At 39.4% G+C, this 17289-nt stretch overlaps 1 protein-coding gene across 1 annotated transcript; it reads right to left on the bottom strand.

Annotated features, from left to right (window-relative positions):
- Positions 1-13469: 13469 nt before the first annotated feature.
- Positions 13470-17086, bottom strand: LOC133833873 (uncharacterized). Its single transcript, XM_062263483.1, has 9 exons — positions 16484-17086; positions 16261-16398; positions 15207-16156; positions 15009-15093; positions 14800-14904; positions 14608-14703; positions 14384-14524; positions 14117-14305; positions 13470-14008 (listed from the first exon to the last, which is right to left on the bottom strand). The coding sequence occupies exons 1-8, from the start codon at positions 17021-17023 to the stop codon at positions 14198-14200; spliced, it is 2163 nt and encodes a 720-aa protein (XP_062119467.1). The 5' UTR covers positions 17024-17086; the 3' UTR covers positions 13470-14008; positions 14117-14197.
- Between the last annotated feature and the right edge of the window lie 203 nt (positions 17087-17289).

Raw genomic sequence — 17289 nt, 5'->3', positions numbered from 1 at the left:
CCTTCACCAATTTGGGAGGAAATACTAGTACAACTTGAAATGATGGCCTGGAAAAAGCATGGTGAGCCCATTCAATTGTCACAGAAAACCGTACCATTGATATCCTCTCTAGGTGAGGGAAAGTGATGGAGTGGGTGGCTGTTACATTATTGAGGATATGGGATTTACTATTTGTCAAAAGATACAATTGACAACCTAACATACTACCATTGCCAAAATTGGTGGACAAAATATATACTGCCAATGAGTGTTACGTGTATGAGTTAGGGGTTAGGTGGGCAATTGATAATAATTTGAGTAGGTTATGTGGGATTTAGTTACTGTACCGAAGGTGCTAGAAATATATTTGTCCTATGTGAAGTACAAAAATGTAAGAAAGCATTTCTCTAAATTGACTACTTTTGGATTTACTCTATTTTTTTATGAACTGCATAACATCATCAATTTAAACTAATGACAATTATAAAAGTCATTTTAACGTGGTCAAATATGGGCATTTCGAAATTTGAAAATAGTTTAACATTAATGTCCAGCTACACGTATTTTTGGTTTTAGCCCAGGTAATTAAATAATAGTGCACCGTAATTCCATTATTGTTAGATGTAATTTTTGGCTTTCCTATTTCAGCAGTGAATCTATAAATCATCTTCTTACACCTACGATCTATTGTCATTAATCTTAATAAATTTTATGAATAATGAATTAAATAGTTGCAAACTAATTAAGAAACCATGCCTTTAGTTGCGAAACAACACCCTAAATCGAAAACAATAACTACTTCAGCTTTCGGACATGAAACATAGTTAACTTTTGGTTATATATTACATAAATTTTCTTAGTGAATAATCACTTATAAATGGATAGGATTTTGTTTTTTTTATTTTGTTAAAGCATTTTCATTTAGTGTGACATTGAGAGTTACCAAAGCGATTCATATGTCAGTGTCTTTCACCAATTATATTTTGGAGTTAGAAAATGATATATAAAGGTTTAATTCCCCAATAATGACTTGAGAGGTAGACATTCATGTTTCAATTGCATAGAGTCATTATGTAATATGCTAAAGCACGTGGGAAAGAGGTTTAAACGTTTTTAAAAATAAAAAAATTTACAAATGCAATGGGTCTTGCAGCCGCGACGACACGCTGTCTCCCCCGCAGCCTCGGAGTCAGTATGCTGCGGCAGAGAGAAAGCATGGGCTTTGAATGGTGGAAGGGGAAGGGAAGTTTGCAATTCTTTGGAATTTTTTTTCCAATTAGAGTCGTATTGGGTGCCGAACTAAATAAGAAAAATTCATTTTAATATGAAAACCATGCAACTAAATTTTTTAAGTTTTTACCATCGTCTATAGCCTAATTTCACCATTAGTCTATTACTCAGATTGTGTATAGCTGGCAATTGACTGCAGGGAAGGAATACCTTATAAATCCATGTATTCTTTACAGTAACGGCATAGTTCTCGTGCTGATTGTGCGAGCTTGGGATACCTAAATTGAAAAGGGGGAGCTTGTAATATTTACAAGACATGACCTCCATGACAGAAGCTCGATGGTCTATTCAGGTCATGGTAGATTGCGAATATGCCATGTTCGCGGATCCCAGAAGACTCCGATGATGGCAGCCAGTGATATTTAATGTCGCAGATATTAAGAATCTATTTATTTGATGATCAAATCGTATCATAATATAAATTACAATATCTTATAACAAATGATATATATATATATGAAAATCTTATGACTAACTCACGCGGTTACCCAAACCTGTCTAAGTAGTTTCTCTACAAATTTTGAGAATATTAGACGGATACCCAAACCTGTCTAAGTAGTTTCTCTACAAATTTTCAGAATATTACACAGGAAGAGGGACCATTATTCCGTAATATTCAAAATCTGTAGAGAAAAGGCCAGAGAGTAATTTTATTATTTCGTTTTTCCATTAAGCAATAATTTTTACTTGTTATTTTCTTGTTTAATTGTTTAGAAAAAACCGCGTATACACCTTCCAATTAAAATTTGTCATTATTTTTTCGCGATTCAGTCGTAGCATTTATTTGAATAAAACACTGTCTATTGTATTCTGGAGTAGTGAGCTTACAGTTTCACTAAGGTGGTAACATACATATGTATATATATAGTAAGACTTGACATTTAAGATTAAAAAGGTGGTCACATCTACACATTTAAATTCTTAATGATAAGTCATTTACTTAACATAATAAAATACGGTGGCCACTGCATGATCATTTTAAAAATATAAGGTCCAGCCAATTTGTCTTGTACACACACAGACGTGTATATAGTATATTTAAAATGGCAATTTCCCTCCTCCGATGACCACAAAAGGTTATATCCATAGTGTTATACTCCATGAAAAGAACTTACTAGTTGAACCACCTACATGATTAATATCAGTAATAGGTTAATTAGATGACTGGTGCATTAAGTTCAAGGTCCACTATGTCCTCCAACTCTTGGAAACAGAGAACCATAGTGTCAACTTGTAATGACCCACTAAACTAGACTCTTGGACCATTACTAAACTATACATACAAATTCTTACTAGAACTTACATTTGCAAAAATACCATAATTTTATTAGAAAACTTATAGAAAATGAGAGTTACTTACAAAATAAATACCAAGAAGGATATGGGATCCCATTGTCTTTAAAAACAAAACATGATTTAAAAAATAAAAAGACATTACATAAATAGTGCGGAAAATACATGTAAAAGACATAAAACAGAAACTACATCCTCGAATCGAATAACGCTCGGCTCCTTAACTCCATTCACCATCAATACACATCCTCTAAGCATCTACGAATCTTACCGCCTCTTAAATCTATTTTCCTGCACATAAAACAAAAAGGAATGAGCCTAATGCCCATCAAGGAAAATCTGACACATAGTCATAAACATAATTTCATAAGAAACATAAAGACTTAACATAATACATATAACATACACTTACTATAATGGCCATTATTACTTGGGGTCCCATAGACTAAACAAGCATATGCCCATGGGATTAGTGGGGTCCTACTAGCTAAGTAGGTCATATGCCCAAGCCTACAAACATACATGCATACATATCATAACACATTTAACAACATAAAACATAAGATAACATAAGCATATAACATATTGATTCTAGCCTATTTTCCTTACCAAAGTTACCGGGATATGTGGACAGCGTTGGGACTTTGGAACACTCCTAATAACCATAATGAACAAGAGTGAGTCTAAAGAAGGAAAAGAGATGAAAAGGAATGGGAAGACTAAACCATTTGAGAAACATGCTTACCGAAACTTATGTGCTCAAGAACTTAGATTTCCTAACCAAAATAAGAATGAGGTTAGGAAACTGAATAGAAGGCTATGAGAAAGAAAATAACATAAAACAATGAGCTAGAGTTTTGGTTTACCTCAAAGACTTGAAAGACCAATCTACACCACAACCGAAATACTATAGAACCTCACTTCCCAAAGTGTTTGATAAGCTTATGATGTTTAAGCTTATGCTTTTCCCAAACCAGGTGTTTACACTCTCACACTCACTTAACACTAGCAGCTTCTGAACTTAGAGCAAAAGGTGAATAATGGCTGGGTACTAGGTCCTATTTATAGAGTTTGGGAATGAAAGTGTCTTGATTTTACTTGAATAAAAATAATGGCTTTTTAGGTGAAAATAATTTGAATAATCGTTCAGCAGAGGCTGAAGACTCGTTCAAAAGATGCTGGACTTATGAAGGAGTTTGAATGGCTGAAAGGAAAAGAATTCAAAAATGTTTGAAAACATGCTGGAGGAGGCGATATATCGCCCCCTGTAGGCGATATATCGCCTGGGCCAGTATGCCCGAGGCGACCGTGCATCGTCTCGTGTTTTCCGTATCTACGTGCTGCGATATATCGCCCCCTATAGCTGCGATATATCGACACACGCTGAATATTTAAACACGAAATTACACATTTTTAGCTAAGTTTGAATGGAGTAAACAGCCTTGACTAAGCCCTCAACGTATTCAAAGCTGCTGACTGACCTTATAACATTCAAACTTTACTCTTATTTAATTTAATCCTAAAAAATACTTAATCCTTAATCACCCATTCATAACATGTGCTTAAAATCCTATTGGTTGATATCTAAACCTTATAGTATAACAAATATTATCCTTAATATCAGTCATATAATCAAACCTCAGGTTATACTTAATATTCTTAAACTATAGGTTAAACTTAGAAATTCTATAAGTACTACTATGAGTGTCCAAATAATTCCCGGTCTGAACCAAAAATCCACAGTAACAAAGATAACACTATACATACTATAATACTACTAAATAATTAGCTAAGTAAAGTTCTTGGACTCTACAATTCTCCCCTACTAAAAAGAATTTCGTCCTCGAAATTTACTTACCAAATAATTCCGGATACCGGCCTTGCATGTCCTCCTCCAACTCCCACGTTGCCTCGCGTTCAGAACTATTGCTCCATAGGACTTTGACTATAGGAAAGCTCTTGGACCGTAACTGCTTCATCCCTCTATTTAGGATGCTAACCGGTCGTTCCTCGTAACTTAAGTCTTTCTGGAGTGCTATCGTATCGTAGTTGAGGACGTGAGATGGGTCTGACACATATTTGCGTAACATCAAGATGTGGAAGACGTTGTGACTATCGGCTAGTGCTGGCGGTAGGGCTAGTCTATACGCAACTGTTCCCACTTTGTCCAATATCTAAAAAGGACCTATGAATCGGGGACTAAGCTTGCCTTTCTTCCCGAACCGCTTGACACCGTTCATAGGAGATATTTTCAGGAAGACTTGATCTCCAACTTGGAACTCCACATCGCGTCGTTTGGTATCCGCATAGCTTTTCTGTCAGCTTTGAGCAGCAAGCATACGTTGTCTAATAAGCACTACTGCTTCTTGAGCTTGTCTAACAGCTTCGGGCCCTAGAAGCTGCCTTTCTCCTACCTCGTCCCAGTGCAACAGTGATCGGCACCTTCTTCCATATAGCAATTCATAAGGTGCCATCCCGATCGTCGACTGGTAGCTGTTGGTGTATGAGAATTCGATCAGCGGTAAGTACTTGTTCCACGATCCTCCGAAATCAAGTATACACGCGCGTAGCATATCCTCTAAGATCTGAATCGTTCGCTCAGACTGCCCATCTGTCTGAGGATGGAAAGTTGTACTAAGACTTAACTTAGTACCCATGGCTTGCTGTAAGCTTCTCCAAAATCTTGACGTAAACACCGATCCTCTATCTGACACTATCGTCTTGGGGATTCCATGCAATCATACAATCTCTTGGACGTAGATGTCTGCATATTGGTCTGCCGTGTATGAAGTCTTAACAGGCAGGAAATGAGCCGACTTGGTTAGTCTATCGATTACTATCCAAGCAGAATCATGCTGCTTGTTCGTCTTTGGCAGACCCGTCACGAAATCCATGGCTATGTCGTCCCACTTCCATTCTGGCATGCTAAGCGGTTACAATAAACCTGCAAGCCGCTGATGCTCCGCTTTCACTTGCTGGCATACCAGACACTTAGATACAAACTCCGCTATGTCCTTCTTCATCCCTGGCCACCAATAGATTGCCTTGATGTCATGAGTCATCTTGGTAGACCCTGGATGAACTGAGTACGGGGTACTGTGCGCTTCTTCTAGGATCGTCTTCTTAATACTTTGATCACTTTGCACGCATACCCGATCCTTATATCTCAATAAGCCTTGGCTAGATATTGAGAAATCGGTATTCTTGCCTTCTCTGACTGCTTCCATATGTGCTGCTAGCGATTCATCATGTCTCTGACCAATCCGTATGTTCTCTAGGAGATTCGATTGGATAGACAAGTTAGCCAGCTTGCCTACAACCACTTCTATTCCGGCACTGATAAGCTCCTGCTGTAGTGGCTTTTCTATTCCAGATGAGGCTGCTAAATTCCCATAGCTTTTCCTACTAAGCGCATCGGCAACCACGTTCGCCTTTCCTGGGTGGTATAGGATTTCGCAATCGTAATCCTTGACTAACTCCAACCACCTACGCTGCCTCATGTTAAGCTCCTTCTGAGTAAAGAAGTACTTTAAACTTTTGTGGTCCATATAAATCTCGCACCGTTCTCTGTAAAGATAGTGGCGCCAGATTTTTAACGCAAAGACCACCGCTGCCAACTCCATATCGTGAGTTGGATAGCGCTGCTCGTACTCCTTTAGCTGTCATGAGGCGTAGGCTATCACCTTGTCATTTTGCATCAGCACGCATCCCAATCCTAGCTTTGATGCATCGCAGTAGACAACGAACTTATCGTTGGGTGTCGGTACACTAAGTACTGGTGTTGAGCAAAGTTTATCCTTAAGCAATTGGAAGATTTCCTCACACTTATCATTCCAGGTAAACTTTTGTTGCTTCCGGGTCAGGTTGGTGAGTGGAGTGGCTATCTTAGAAAATCCCTCTACAAACTTCCTATAATAACCTGCTAGCCCTAAGAAGCTTCTTACCTCTGACGCGTTCTTTGGTCTAGGCCAATCCTTCACTGCCTCTACCTTTGATGGATCCACTGCAACTCCGTCTTTTGATATGATGTGCCCGAGGAACGCCACTTGCGAAAGCCAGAATTCGCATTTCTTGAATTTGGCGTAGAGTTGATGCTCCTTCAATCGTGTCAAAATCAACCTCAAGTGTTCCTCATGCTCTCCTTCATCCTTGGAGTAAATTAAAATGTCGTCGATGAACACAACGACGAATTTATCCAAGTAGTCTTTGAAGATCCTATTCATTAAGTCCATAAACGCGGCTGGCGCGTTAGCAAGACCAAAATACATCACCAAGAACTCGTAATGTCCATAACGAGTCCTAAAGGCTGTCTTAGGGATATCTTCTCCCTTTACCTTGAGCTGATGATACCCGAACCGTAGATCGATCTTAGAAAATACAGTCGCACCTCGGAGTTGATCAAACAAATCGTCTATCCGAGGTAGCGGCTACTTGTTCTTGATCGTTACTTTGTTCAGCTCACGATAGTCTATGCACATCCGCATACTCCCGTCCTTCTTCTTCATGAATAGTACCGGAGCTCCCCATGGTGAATGGCTTGGCCTAATAAAACCCAAGTCTAGGAGTTCTTGTAGCTGCGTCTTTAACTCCTTGAGTTCTGTAGGTGCCATCCGGTATGGTGCCTTAGAGATAGGCTCGGTGCCCGGTACTAATTCTATTGTGAAGTCTATTTCTCGATTTGGCGGCAATCCTGGCAAGTCATCGGGGAAAACTTCTGGAAATTCTTGTATAACCCGAACATCTCCAACCTTAAGCGGCGTCACACTTTCCACGTTCGTTATGCTGGCTAAGAATGCTTGGCATCCTTTCTCCATCATTCTCTGAGCTTTGAGAGATGACACTAACGGGGTGCGCAATCCTAAAGCTTGTCCCATGAAGCATCGTCTCTGGCCGTCAGGAGTCTCGAACATCACCTTCTTGCGTCTGCAGTCGATCGTTGCGCCATGCCGTGCTAACCAATCCATGCCTAATATTACATCGAAGTCCTTGATCACAAGCTCTATCAGGTCTCCTTCTAGTTCTATATCCTCAATCTTAATCGGTACGCCTCGTACTATTCGTGATGATAGAACTACTTTGCCCGAAGGCAACTCGGTTACAAACCTAGTTCTAAATCTTTCACTAGGTTTGTCTAGTTTTTCTATCATTCCTAACGAAATATACGAATGAGTGGCACCCGAATCAAATAATACATGACATAAGTTATTGAGGATAGAAACCTGACCTGTGACCACCTTGTTGCTAGCCTCGGCCTCTCCTTGGGTTAAAGCAAAAACCCTAGCAGGAACCATCTTTTCGTCCTTCTTCCCTTCTGGCTTTTGCTGAGGACAGTCTCTCTTTTGATGCCCTTCTTGACCACAGTTGAAACACTCCTTGGTGTTGGCGCGGCATTCTCCAGGATTCTTCTTCTGACATTTGGCACATGGCGGGTACTCTACGTAGCCCGTCCTATTTCCTTCATTATTCGTACGTGCCCTTTTATCGCTGTCGAACTTCTTGTTATCAGGATGCCGTCTTTTCTGGCCGTTACCGTTGTTGCTGGACTGATTATTGCCGCTATTGCTAGACTGATTGTTGTTCCGACTGGCGTGAGGTTGGCTTTGCTGTCTAGGTTCAGGCTTACTAGCTTCTTCTTTGCTTACGTTGGCCTGCAACCTCTCTACTTCGATTGCCGTCTCAAGTACATCAGCATATGTGGTGTTTCCAGGGTTTGCTAGTTTAACCCCCATCTCGATCTTCGGGCGAAGTCCTCTGACAAACTTGTTCACCCTCAGATAATCGGTTGGAACCATCTCTGCCGCGAACTTTGCTAAGCGGTCGAACTGACGAGCATATTCTGCCACTGTGAAAGTACCCTGCTTCAGATTGGTGAACTCCTCAACCCTCGTAGCAAGTACAGCCGAATTGTAGTACTTTTTGTGGAACAACTCCACAAATCGGGTCCACGTCATGGTGGCAGCATCATGGGATTGTTGGACCAAGTCCCACCATATCCTGGCATCTTTCTTGAGTAAAGATGAGACGCAAGATATACGGTCCGCATTACTGAGTTTCATGTGGGCCAGAATCGGCTCCACATTCCTTAACCACTCTTCTGCCTCAAAGGGGTCTGTAGTCCCTTCGAAGTTTGGAGCGTGCTGCTTGCGGAACCTTTCATACACTGGCTCCACGTGCTGTACTGGATATGGAGCGTAGTTCTTCATAGGCCATCCCCCATATGGACCAACTTGTTGGGGTGCTGGGGCCATTGGCTGAGGCTGCGGCTGCGGCTGTGGCGGAGGCTAAGGCTGAGATTGAGCCTGTTGGCATTGTTGCTGCAGAAGTTCCTCGACTTGCTGTCACAGTCTGGCAATCTCCGCAGTGTTGTCAGCTGGCTGTGCCGGCGCGTTGCGGCGAGCAGTAGCACGCACTCCCCTTCGGCGAACTGTAGGGACCGCATTGGTCGCTGGAACATCGCTGGTGGCGTTTCCGTTGGTGCGTGCAGATCTTCGGAGCGACATCGTGGCAGAGTTCTAACAGTTGAAAGAAACATGTTAGAACTTTACCTAATAGGCTCTAAGGCAAAAACTTATTCTAAAACAAACATATCTCAGACCTATTTATTATGACTTTTTATGAAAAGTTACATAAGTCTTTATTTATCATTAGAGTGGGTTTCTATACTTAGAAAAATAAGTCATCTTTATTTTCTAAGTGTGTTTCTAATCATCCTATATGACTTTATTCTCAGGCTCAAAACTTATCTTTGTTCCAAAGTTAACCATATTGAGGGAGGGCTGGGATCAGTAAAATCGTTCCCACTACTATGGCCCCCTAACTCTCAATAAGGAAACTTGGTTCATTGATTTGTATCCACCCTCACCGAACTTAGTCATTATTCATTTTATTTAGTATTTATTATGATTGCGAAAATAAAATCAAACTCATACATGAAAATAAAATAGCATGTTATTCATTTGGAAAAAGATTTTCACTTATTTACAATCATAACATAAAAAGTAAAACAAATAATAAAACTACTAATCTAAAAATCGGGATCTTCTACATCTGATCCGTCATCTAGCATATCGTCATCTATTTGTTCATAATCATCATTGTCATGTGCATCGAAACGTCCTCTAGGAAGGTTGGTGAGAATCCTATGTTTTTGCTCATTTTTGAACTGAAACTCAAATTTTGTGGTGAACCTAACTAAGAGGAAATAATATCTCATCGCTAATGGTAATTCATCCTCATCATTCATTTCTTCCCATATTTCTTCTAAGGCTGCTATTACAGAATGGAAATCTTTAAATAGCCTAATCACTAGTGCATATTGTTCCGTTGATCTTAACATTATTTGCTTAGCCTCTTGAAGGCCACCTATCTCTTGGTGAAACAAAAGCAACCTTCGAGTGATCCTTTCTAGTGCTCCTACAGTGTTTCTTGGCTCCCTTATTCTTTTTAAAGCCTTAATGGCTCGGATATCTTGGTAGGTTAAAGCTCCGTTCATTCTTAACTGAAAACATAAACACTAAAGGTGTTAGCTATACACATAAGTAACATAACTAGTAACTTAAACACTTACTTGGCGGCCAGATTCGGAGCTTTGAGCGTGTGTATCAAGGAGAACTTCATGCAAAGGAACTGTTGCTCTGATACCAACTGTAATGACCCACTAAACTAGACTCTTGGACCATTACTAAACTATACATACAAATTCTTACTAGAACTTACATTTGCAAAAATACCATAATTTTATTAGAAAACTTATAGAAAATGAGAGTTACGTACAAAATAAATACAAAGAAGGATATGGGATCCCATTGTCTTTAAAAACAAAACATGATTTAAAAAATAAAAAGACATTACATAAATAGTGCAGAAAATACATGTAAAAGACATAAAACAGAAACTACATCCTCGAATCGAATAACGCTCGGCTCCTTAACTCCATTCACCATCGATCCACATCCTCTAAGCGTCCACGAATCTTACCGCCTCTTAAAGCTATTTTCCTGCACATAAAACAAAAAGGAATGAGCCTAATGCCCAGCAAGGAAAATCTAACACAGTCATAAACATAATTTCATAAGAAACATAAAGACTTAACATAATACATATAACATACACTTATTATAATGGCCATTATTACTTGGGGTCCCATAGACTAAACAAGCATATGCCCATGGGATTAGTGGGGTCCTACTAGCTAAGTAGGTCATATGCCCAAGCCTACAAACATACATGCATACATATCATAACACATTTAACAACATAAAACATAAGATAACATAAGCATATAACATATTGATTCTAGCCTATTTTCCTTACCAAAGTTACCGGGATATGTGGACAGCATTGGGACTTTGGAACACTCCTAATAACCATAATGAACAAGAGTGAGTCTAAAGAAGGAAAAGAGATGAAAAGGAATGGGAAGACTAAACCATTTGAGAAACATGCTTACCGAAACTTATGTGCTCAAGAACTTAGATTTCCTAACCAAAATAAGAATGAGGTTAGGAAACTGAATAGAAGGCTATGAGAAAGAAAATAACATAAAACAATGAGCTAGAGTTTTGGTTTACCTCAAAGACTTGAAAGACCAATCTACACCACAACCGAAATACTATAGAACCTCACTTCCCAAAGTGTTTGATAAGCTTATGATGTTTAAGCTTATGCTTTTCCCAAACCAGGTGTTTACACTCTCACACTCACTTAACACTAGCAACTTCTGAACTTAGAGCAAAAGCTATATAATGGCTGGGTACTAGGTCCTATTTATAGAGTTTGGGAATGAAAGTGTCTTGATTTTACTTGAATAAAAATAATGGCATTTTAGGTGAAAATAATTTGAATAATCGTTCAGCAGAGGCTGAAGACTCATTCAAAAGATGCTGGACTTATGAAGGAGTTTGAATGGCTGAAAGGAAAAGAATTCAAAAATGTTTGAAAACATGCTGGAGGAGGCGATATATCGCCCCCTGTAGGCGATATATCGCCTGGGCCAGTATGCCCGAGGCGACCGTGCATCGTCTCGTGTTTTCCGTATCTACGTGCTGCGATATATCGCCCCCTATAGCTGCGATATATCGGCACACGCTAAATATTTAAACACGAAATTACACATTTTTAGCTAAGTTTGAATGGAGTAAACAGCCTTGACTAAGCCCTCAACGTATTCAAAGCTGCTGACTGACCTTATAACATTCAAACTTTACCCTTATTTAATTTAATCCTAAAAAATACTTAATCCTTAATCACCCATTCATAACATGTGCTTAAAATCCTATTGGTTGATATCTAAACCTTATAGTATAACAAATATTATCCTTAATATCAATCATATAATCAAACCTTAGGTTATACTTAATATTCTTAAACTATAGGTTAAACTTAGAAATTCTATAAGTACTACTATGAGTGTCCAAATAATTCCCGGTCTGAACCAAAAATCCACAGTAACAAAGATAATACTATACATACTATAATACTACTAAATAATTAGCTAAGTAAAGTTCTTGGACTCTACACAACTGCATCTTGCATTCCATTGACAGTGCACCATTTTATTCCAATCTTCCCAATTTCCTTACGCACGGATTGAGCCTGCTCCATTGCTTCGTCGAACTTGCGTATTTGCTCTGCAATGAAACATTGAACATCTACTGGTTCTGCTCTCCCAGGTTTCAGTTCGACGAGGTTACGAACAACTTCATAAGGAACGATGGTTGTCAACTTGATCCCAGGTGCTGGTTCGCTGACTTGAACATGTACTGAGTTCCCCAGAGACTGTACGTAATTGTCGATGGTAGTATCCCAGCTTTCTGAGACAACTTTTGGACTGTTGGACTCAGCCTGGATGTGTAAATTTTTATCCTCCTTCTTTGAATCCTTCCTTGAGGAAGCCATGGGGTTCTTTTCAGAATACATGTCTTAGTGGATGTAGGTATTTCAATTACTGGTGGAGGTAAAAGAAATGGGTGAATGGTGCTTGCACTAATTGTTTCCCAAATCTTCAGACTTTTATAGTGGTACAAAGTATCTTGCACCACTCACAAGAATCATTGTTTTGCATGCATGGGTGGGCCACTGGGAGACATGTATGTAGTACGTATAGTATAACTACTGTTTTCTAGTTGGAGGCTAACTCCCTGGGTGGTCATAGAAATGTGATTTCAACAAATATACTTGTCTTCTACCCAGTTTTGGTAAATGATTTTTGTATCCGTGGTAGGTGAACAAAAGATTGGAGTAAATGATTTAAGGATCTTCGTTTAAAATATTCCCATGGTTCTTTCATCCGAGTACAATCCCTAATATCTTTGTCATGGATTATACACATGTACCCCTTATTTCACTGAGTCAACACTCGTGATGGAATTAAAGAGGTATGCTACTTACGGGGGTCCCACATGATGTGTGCGAAAACATAGCTCAGACTCCTACCAAACTCAAAAGGAATGAGCATATATGAAGATGAAGGGTAGCCTTAATGTAATCATGCCTCGTTTATGGAAATTCACATCTTTTTTGTGTTGTAATTTGTAACTTATCTCAGAAGCGAACGTAAATGTTGTCTTACGGAAGGTTAAAAGTTTAAAAAACATTTGGTACTCGGGGTGTGTCGGACCTATGGTTTGTGAAATTGAAATAGTTTATAGAAAAGTAGGTGAAGATATACCGGGTTCTCGAACCCAAAAAACATCAAAATTAAAAACTAACAAACTAACCTACTCGCGTGGGAAAGGGGGGAACAATGGAATAGGAACATATTTTTTGTTGTTTTACCAAGTAAGTATTATTCGGGCTAAAGTAACATGTACTCTTATGGGAAGTAAAACTTTAAATAGCAATTGGTACTTGGGAAGGCCATGAATGATGGTCTGTTTAATTGATATATTTGTTAGTAAACTAGTTGTATTCCTCTCTCGTTCCACCCCCACCATAAAATACATTCATTTCACTGAATTACAAAAAATTTCCATAGTGAAATCGTCCTCTGTTTGGAATTCTAATTCCACATATGTGCGAATACAAGGAGAACAAAAACATCCCCACTGAACATAAATTGATTCCCAAAAAATATTTACAAAACTAACGATTAATTTAGTGAGACGGGGTAGAATATGTTTGGTATAAAAAACGAACTCCTACATGTTAGTTCTACAGCGCCTACTACCAAACACAACTGAGGAAAGGTGGAACTCATTCATGGCTTTCTCTTTCTCTTACGAGGGTTAGACCAGGGTTGGCCTCTTCCCTTTTTCACAGAATGCATGGAAATGGAAGGTGAATGACTTGGGGGGAGACAAACACCTTTCTTTAAGCTTGGACTACGTTCACTTAAACATGTGTTGTAATAATCAGCCGCATCTCGTGCGGCCTTCAAACACAGCCTGTTTGACTCGGATGTAAGAATATTGACTGCTAACCGGAATCTTTCACTATGGTCAACCTTCTGCAAAATATAAGAATCAAGTCAACTACTACCCAACAAACCGTTACATTACATTGATTAATATGTAAATGTTGGCTTTGTATTGTCACAAATCCTAAATGCACTTACGTAGGTGGTGCGAGGAGATTGTCCAAATACAATGCACTCCATATAGTGCATGACGAAAATACCACAATCATGGCCATTATCCTACTGGGGTAGTGGTGGAGCGGGGACTATACCAAAAACTTTGAACACCGGTCGACCTACGTATACATCATCCATCGACGACAGTAGCAAGTCATCTAGCTTATTCAACTGTAACAAGAAGTACAAATGATGTATTGTTAGGAAGGTTTTAATAAGATTCATATTAAGATGAAAACACACACCCACCATTCCACTAAGCAAATGGATCCTGTGCATTTTCGAACATCCGGTCTTCATAGAGTCCCAGTATGATGCGAACTTCCTCTTCATGTCCAAAATACAAAGTATCCAATGACTGTTTTCCACGTCCTTCAAAGCGACCAAGATCTATAGCAGGGCGAATATCACATAATTATCAAGTTTATTATCCAATTGTAAACAAGGTAATAATAAGTCTTAAAAGTAAATACCTTATCCACGTTCTTTAGTAACTTTGTCGCATCCACTTCTCCGCCGAGGAAGTCAAAGCTCCCAGTCTCCCAAAACTTCCCACCCTGACCACGTTGCTATGTCGAAAGTTCACATTTAAGCAATATCAGGAGTGGCCACCAAGGAGCGCTTCAATAAACAATTAAGCAAAAGGAGTATCTATTACACCTTACCATATGGGGGGCAAAGGATGGCAAAATGAGAGTCTTCATATCTTCAAGTCGGGGGACATCACATGCATATCTTCCTCGTAATACAGACCCAAAAGCATCAATAATCTGCCAAGTGGTAAAAAGAGAGAGTTCAACCATCAATCCCAACATCATTGAATTAATACACAGTATAAATCACTCATTATCTTTACATAAGCAGAAGGTCTTACCTTCACATCCACATGACCTTCTGGTCTGAGGCTTCTGAAGTACCAACGCTCCACCTTTACCACGTGAGTATCCACCAAAACATCCCTGCAAAGTAATGTGTGGGATAGTTAGCAAACTCTACCAAAATGGACACTCTTCACAAAAGTAAAAAGTCTACAAAATAAAACTCTGCTACTACATGTGATAGTTTTGCGTACCTCAATGACAAACTGTTATCAAAAAGGAACAGTCCAAGCTGGAAACTAGCCACGGATACCGAATGTTTGAATTTAAATGCCCCAACCTGGTAGCTGTCGCTTCCCATATACGTGGCGACCATATTCTCAAATAACTTGTCCTCTTTGCATAGTTGTGCGTCTCTCTTACGAATGGCAGGATCAATGTTGAAGTCGTCATCGTCCTCTATTTCGTGAATGACGCGATCACCGGTACCACCATCGATATTATGTTCAGAAATAATGTTATACAACACTATTTCCTTCCCTTTTCCCCTGTTCACCCCTTCCCTCTCCTTCTCAACAGGTCTACGTTGAGCAGTTGTTTTGAATAATCTTTTTTTCACTGACACTGCTTTAGTCTCCTTGTCGGAACCTGTCGACTTAGTCTGCGAAGCAGCCAGTTCAGTAGCTGCTTCTACCACATCGTTCTGTTCACTAGGGGGTGCAGCCATTGGTTGAAAATCATTCAAATCATGCTCCATTTCCACACCGTTGTTGTCGTTGTATGAAACGGGAGCTTTTGCAAAAGAATTTTCAACTTCATCCATAAAACCAGCACCACACTCGATCAACATTGGGTCACTCCGACTCAAAACCTTGGTCCAACTTGTCCCATTGTTCAACTGAAGGTTCCCCTCTATAGGGTCGTCCATGAACTTCCTTCCATCCCCTCCGTGAGCCTCCTTCTCTTTCCGGGAGTCGGGAATGGCAGGACCACCCGCAGTTGAACTTATTGAACGACTGAAGCTTTTACGTAATCTTTCAAATTCACTAAACATTTTCCTTTGAATCACCTCTTCTAATTTAACAATTTGATTCTCTTGATCGATCATTTTCTTCTGCAGTGATGCAACCATAGTACATAGGGATGAGATCGTAGCGGGCAACTTCAACTCAACCAACCCATCCTGCAATTCTAACAATGGTATCTGCAAAACCAAATAAATAGCAAAATAACGGATCAATTATTACAAATGAGAAAGTGACTCACTATAAAAATTACTAATCCTAGAAAAATCCATCATCCACTTACTGTGTTTGACTGAAACCCCCCTTGCTGCTCTACCCAATCAAGGACGGCCTTAAAATCATCTTCGGACCAAACATTTAAAGGGCACAGGCTTCTATCGACATAGCCTTCCTTCCAGGCAACGTGATGACAATAAAAAACCTACAGAGTGTACAAAGACAAAACATATTTAATACACTAGTGTATGGTATAACAATTACATCAACTAATTATTAACAAAATGTACCTGCAAGAAGTAGATGCATCCTCCCACAAACTGGGTTGGTTTGGCACGAAACTGTCGAAGGCTTTTCCACAGAAACTTGTAAGACATTGAGGCCCAATTAACCCGAGAGACAGTTGCAATGTCTTTTATGGCAAGTATAGGACCGTCGAAATCTCGCGAAATTTTTAGTCCCTTTTTCGGCATCAGAAAGGAGGACACAAGGAACAAAAGGAAGTCTCGAATGAAAGACATGTTGGTTGATTGATTTTGTTTTAGTTTGAACTCTAGAACTGACAAAGATAATCTTTCCCCCTTATCATTCGGCTCATCGCCACTAACACTGTCCACTAAATCTTGAACTCCGTCCTTAACCCCCATGGTAGCGGTAAAAATTTTACTATCCAACTTAAATTGTTTACTGTGGACTTCCAAACTCCCATCTTCAACGTTGAAGCAGGACACCAACCATGTTATGAGATTTCTTCTAACGGTACAATCTTTCATCCCCAGTAGTGTGCCGAACCCCATTTGTTTGACCACCTCTTTCTGCGCCCCATTCATATGGGAAAAATTTGAGAAAAGCCGATGAGGGGAGCATCTGTAATCCAATTTCTTTACATCAACCATTTCAAAAACCTGTCTAGCAGCTGATGATAACATAACACAAGAAACATAAGTAAAACAGTGAAACTAAACTAAAAACTAATATTTACTTTTCAATATGGAAAACAATTCACCAATCAAAGAATTCTACAATCAATTCAGAACATGAAATGCACAAACTAACCCTACAATCAAACCACTAGCCGCTTTTAAATTCTAAAAAT

The sequence above is a fragment of the Humulus lupulus genome, chromosome 5, assembly GCF_963169125.1.
Source record: "Humulus lupulus chromosome 5, drHumLupu1.1, whole genome shotgun sequence".
In the NCBI taxonomy this organism is placed as follows: Eukaryota; Viridiplantae; Streptophyta; class Magnoliopsida; order Rosales; family Cannabaceae; genus Humulus; species Humulus lupulus.
Note: the sequence above shows the minus strand (reverse complement) of the source record. Positions and strands in the feature narration are given on the sequence as shown.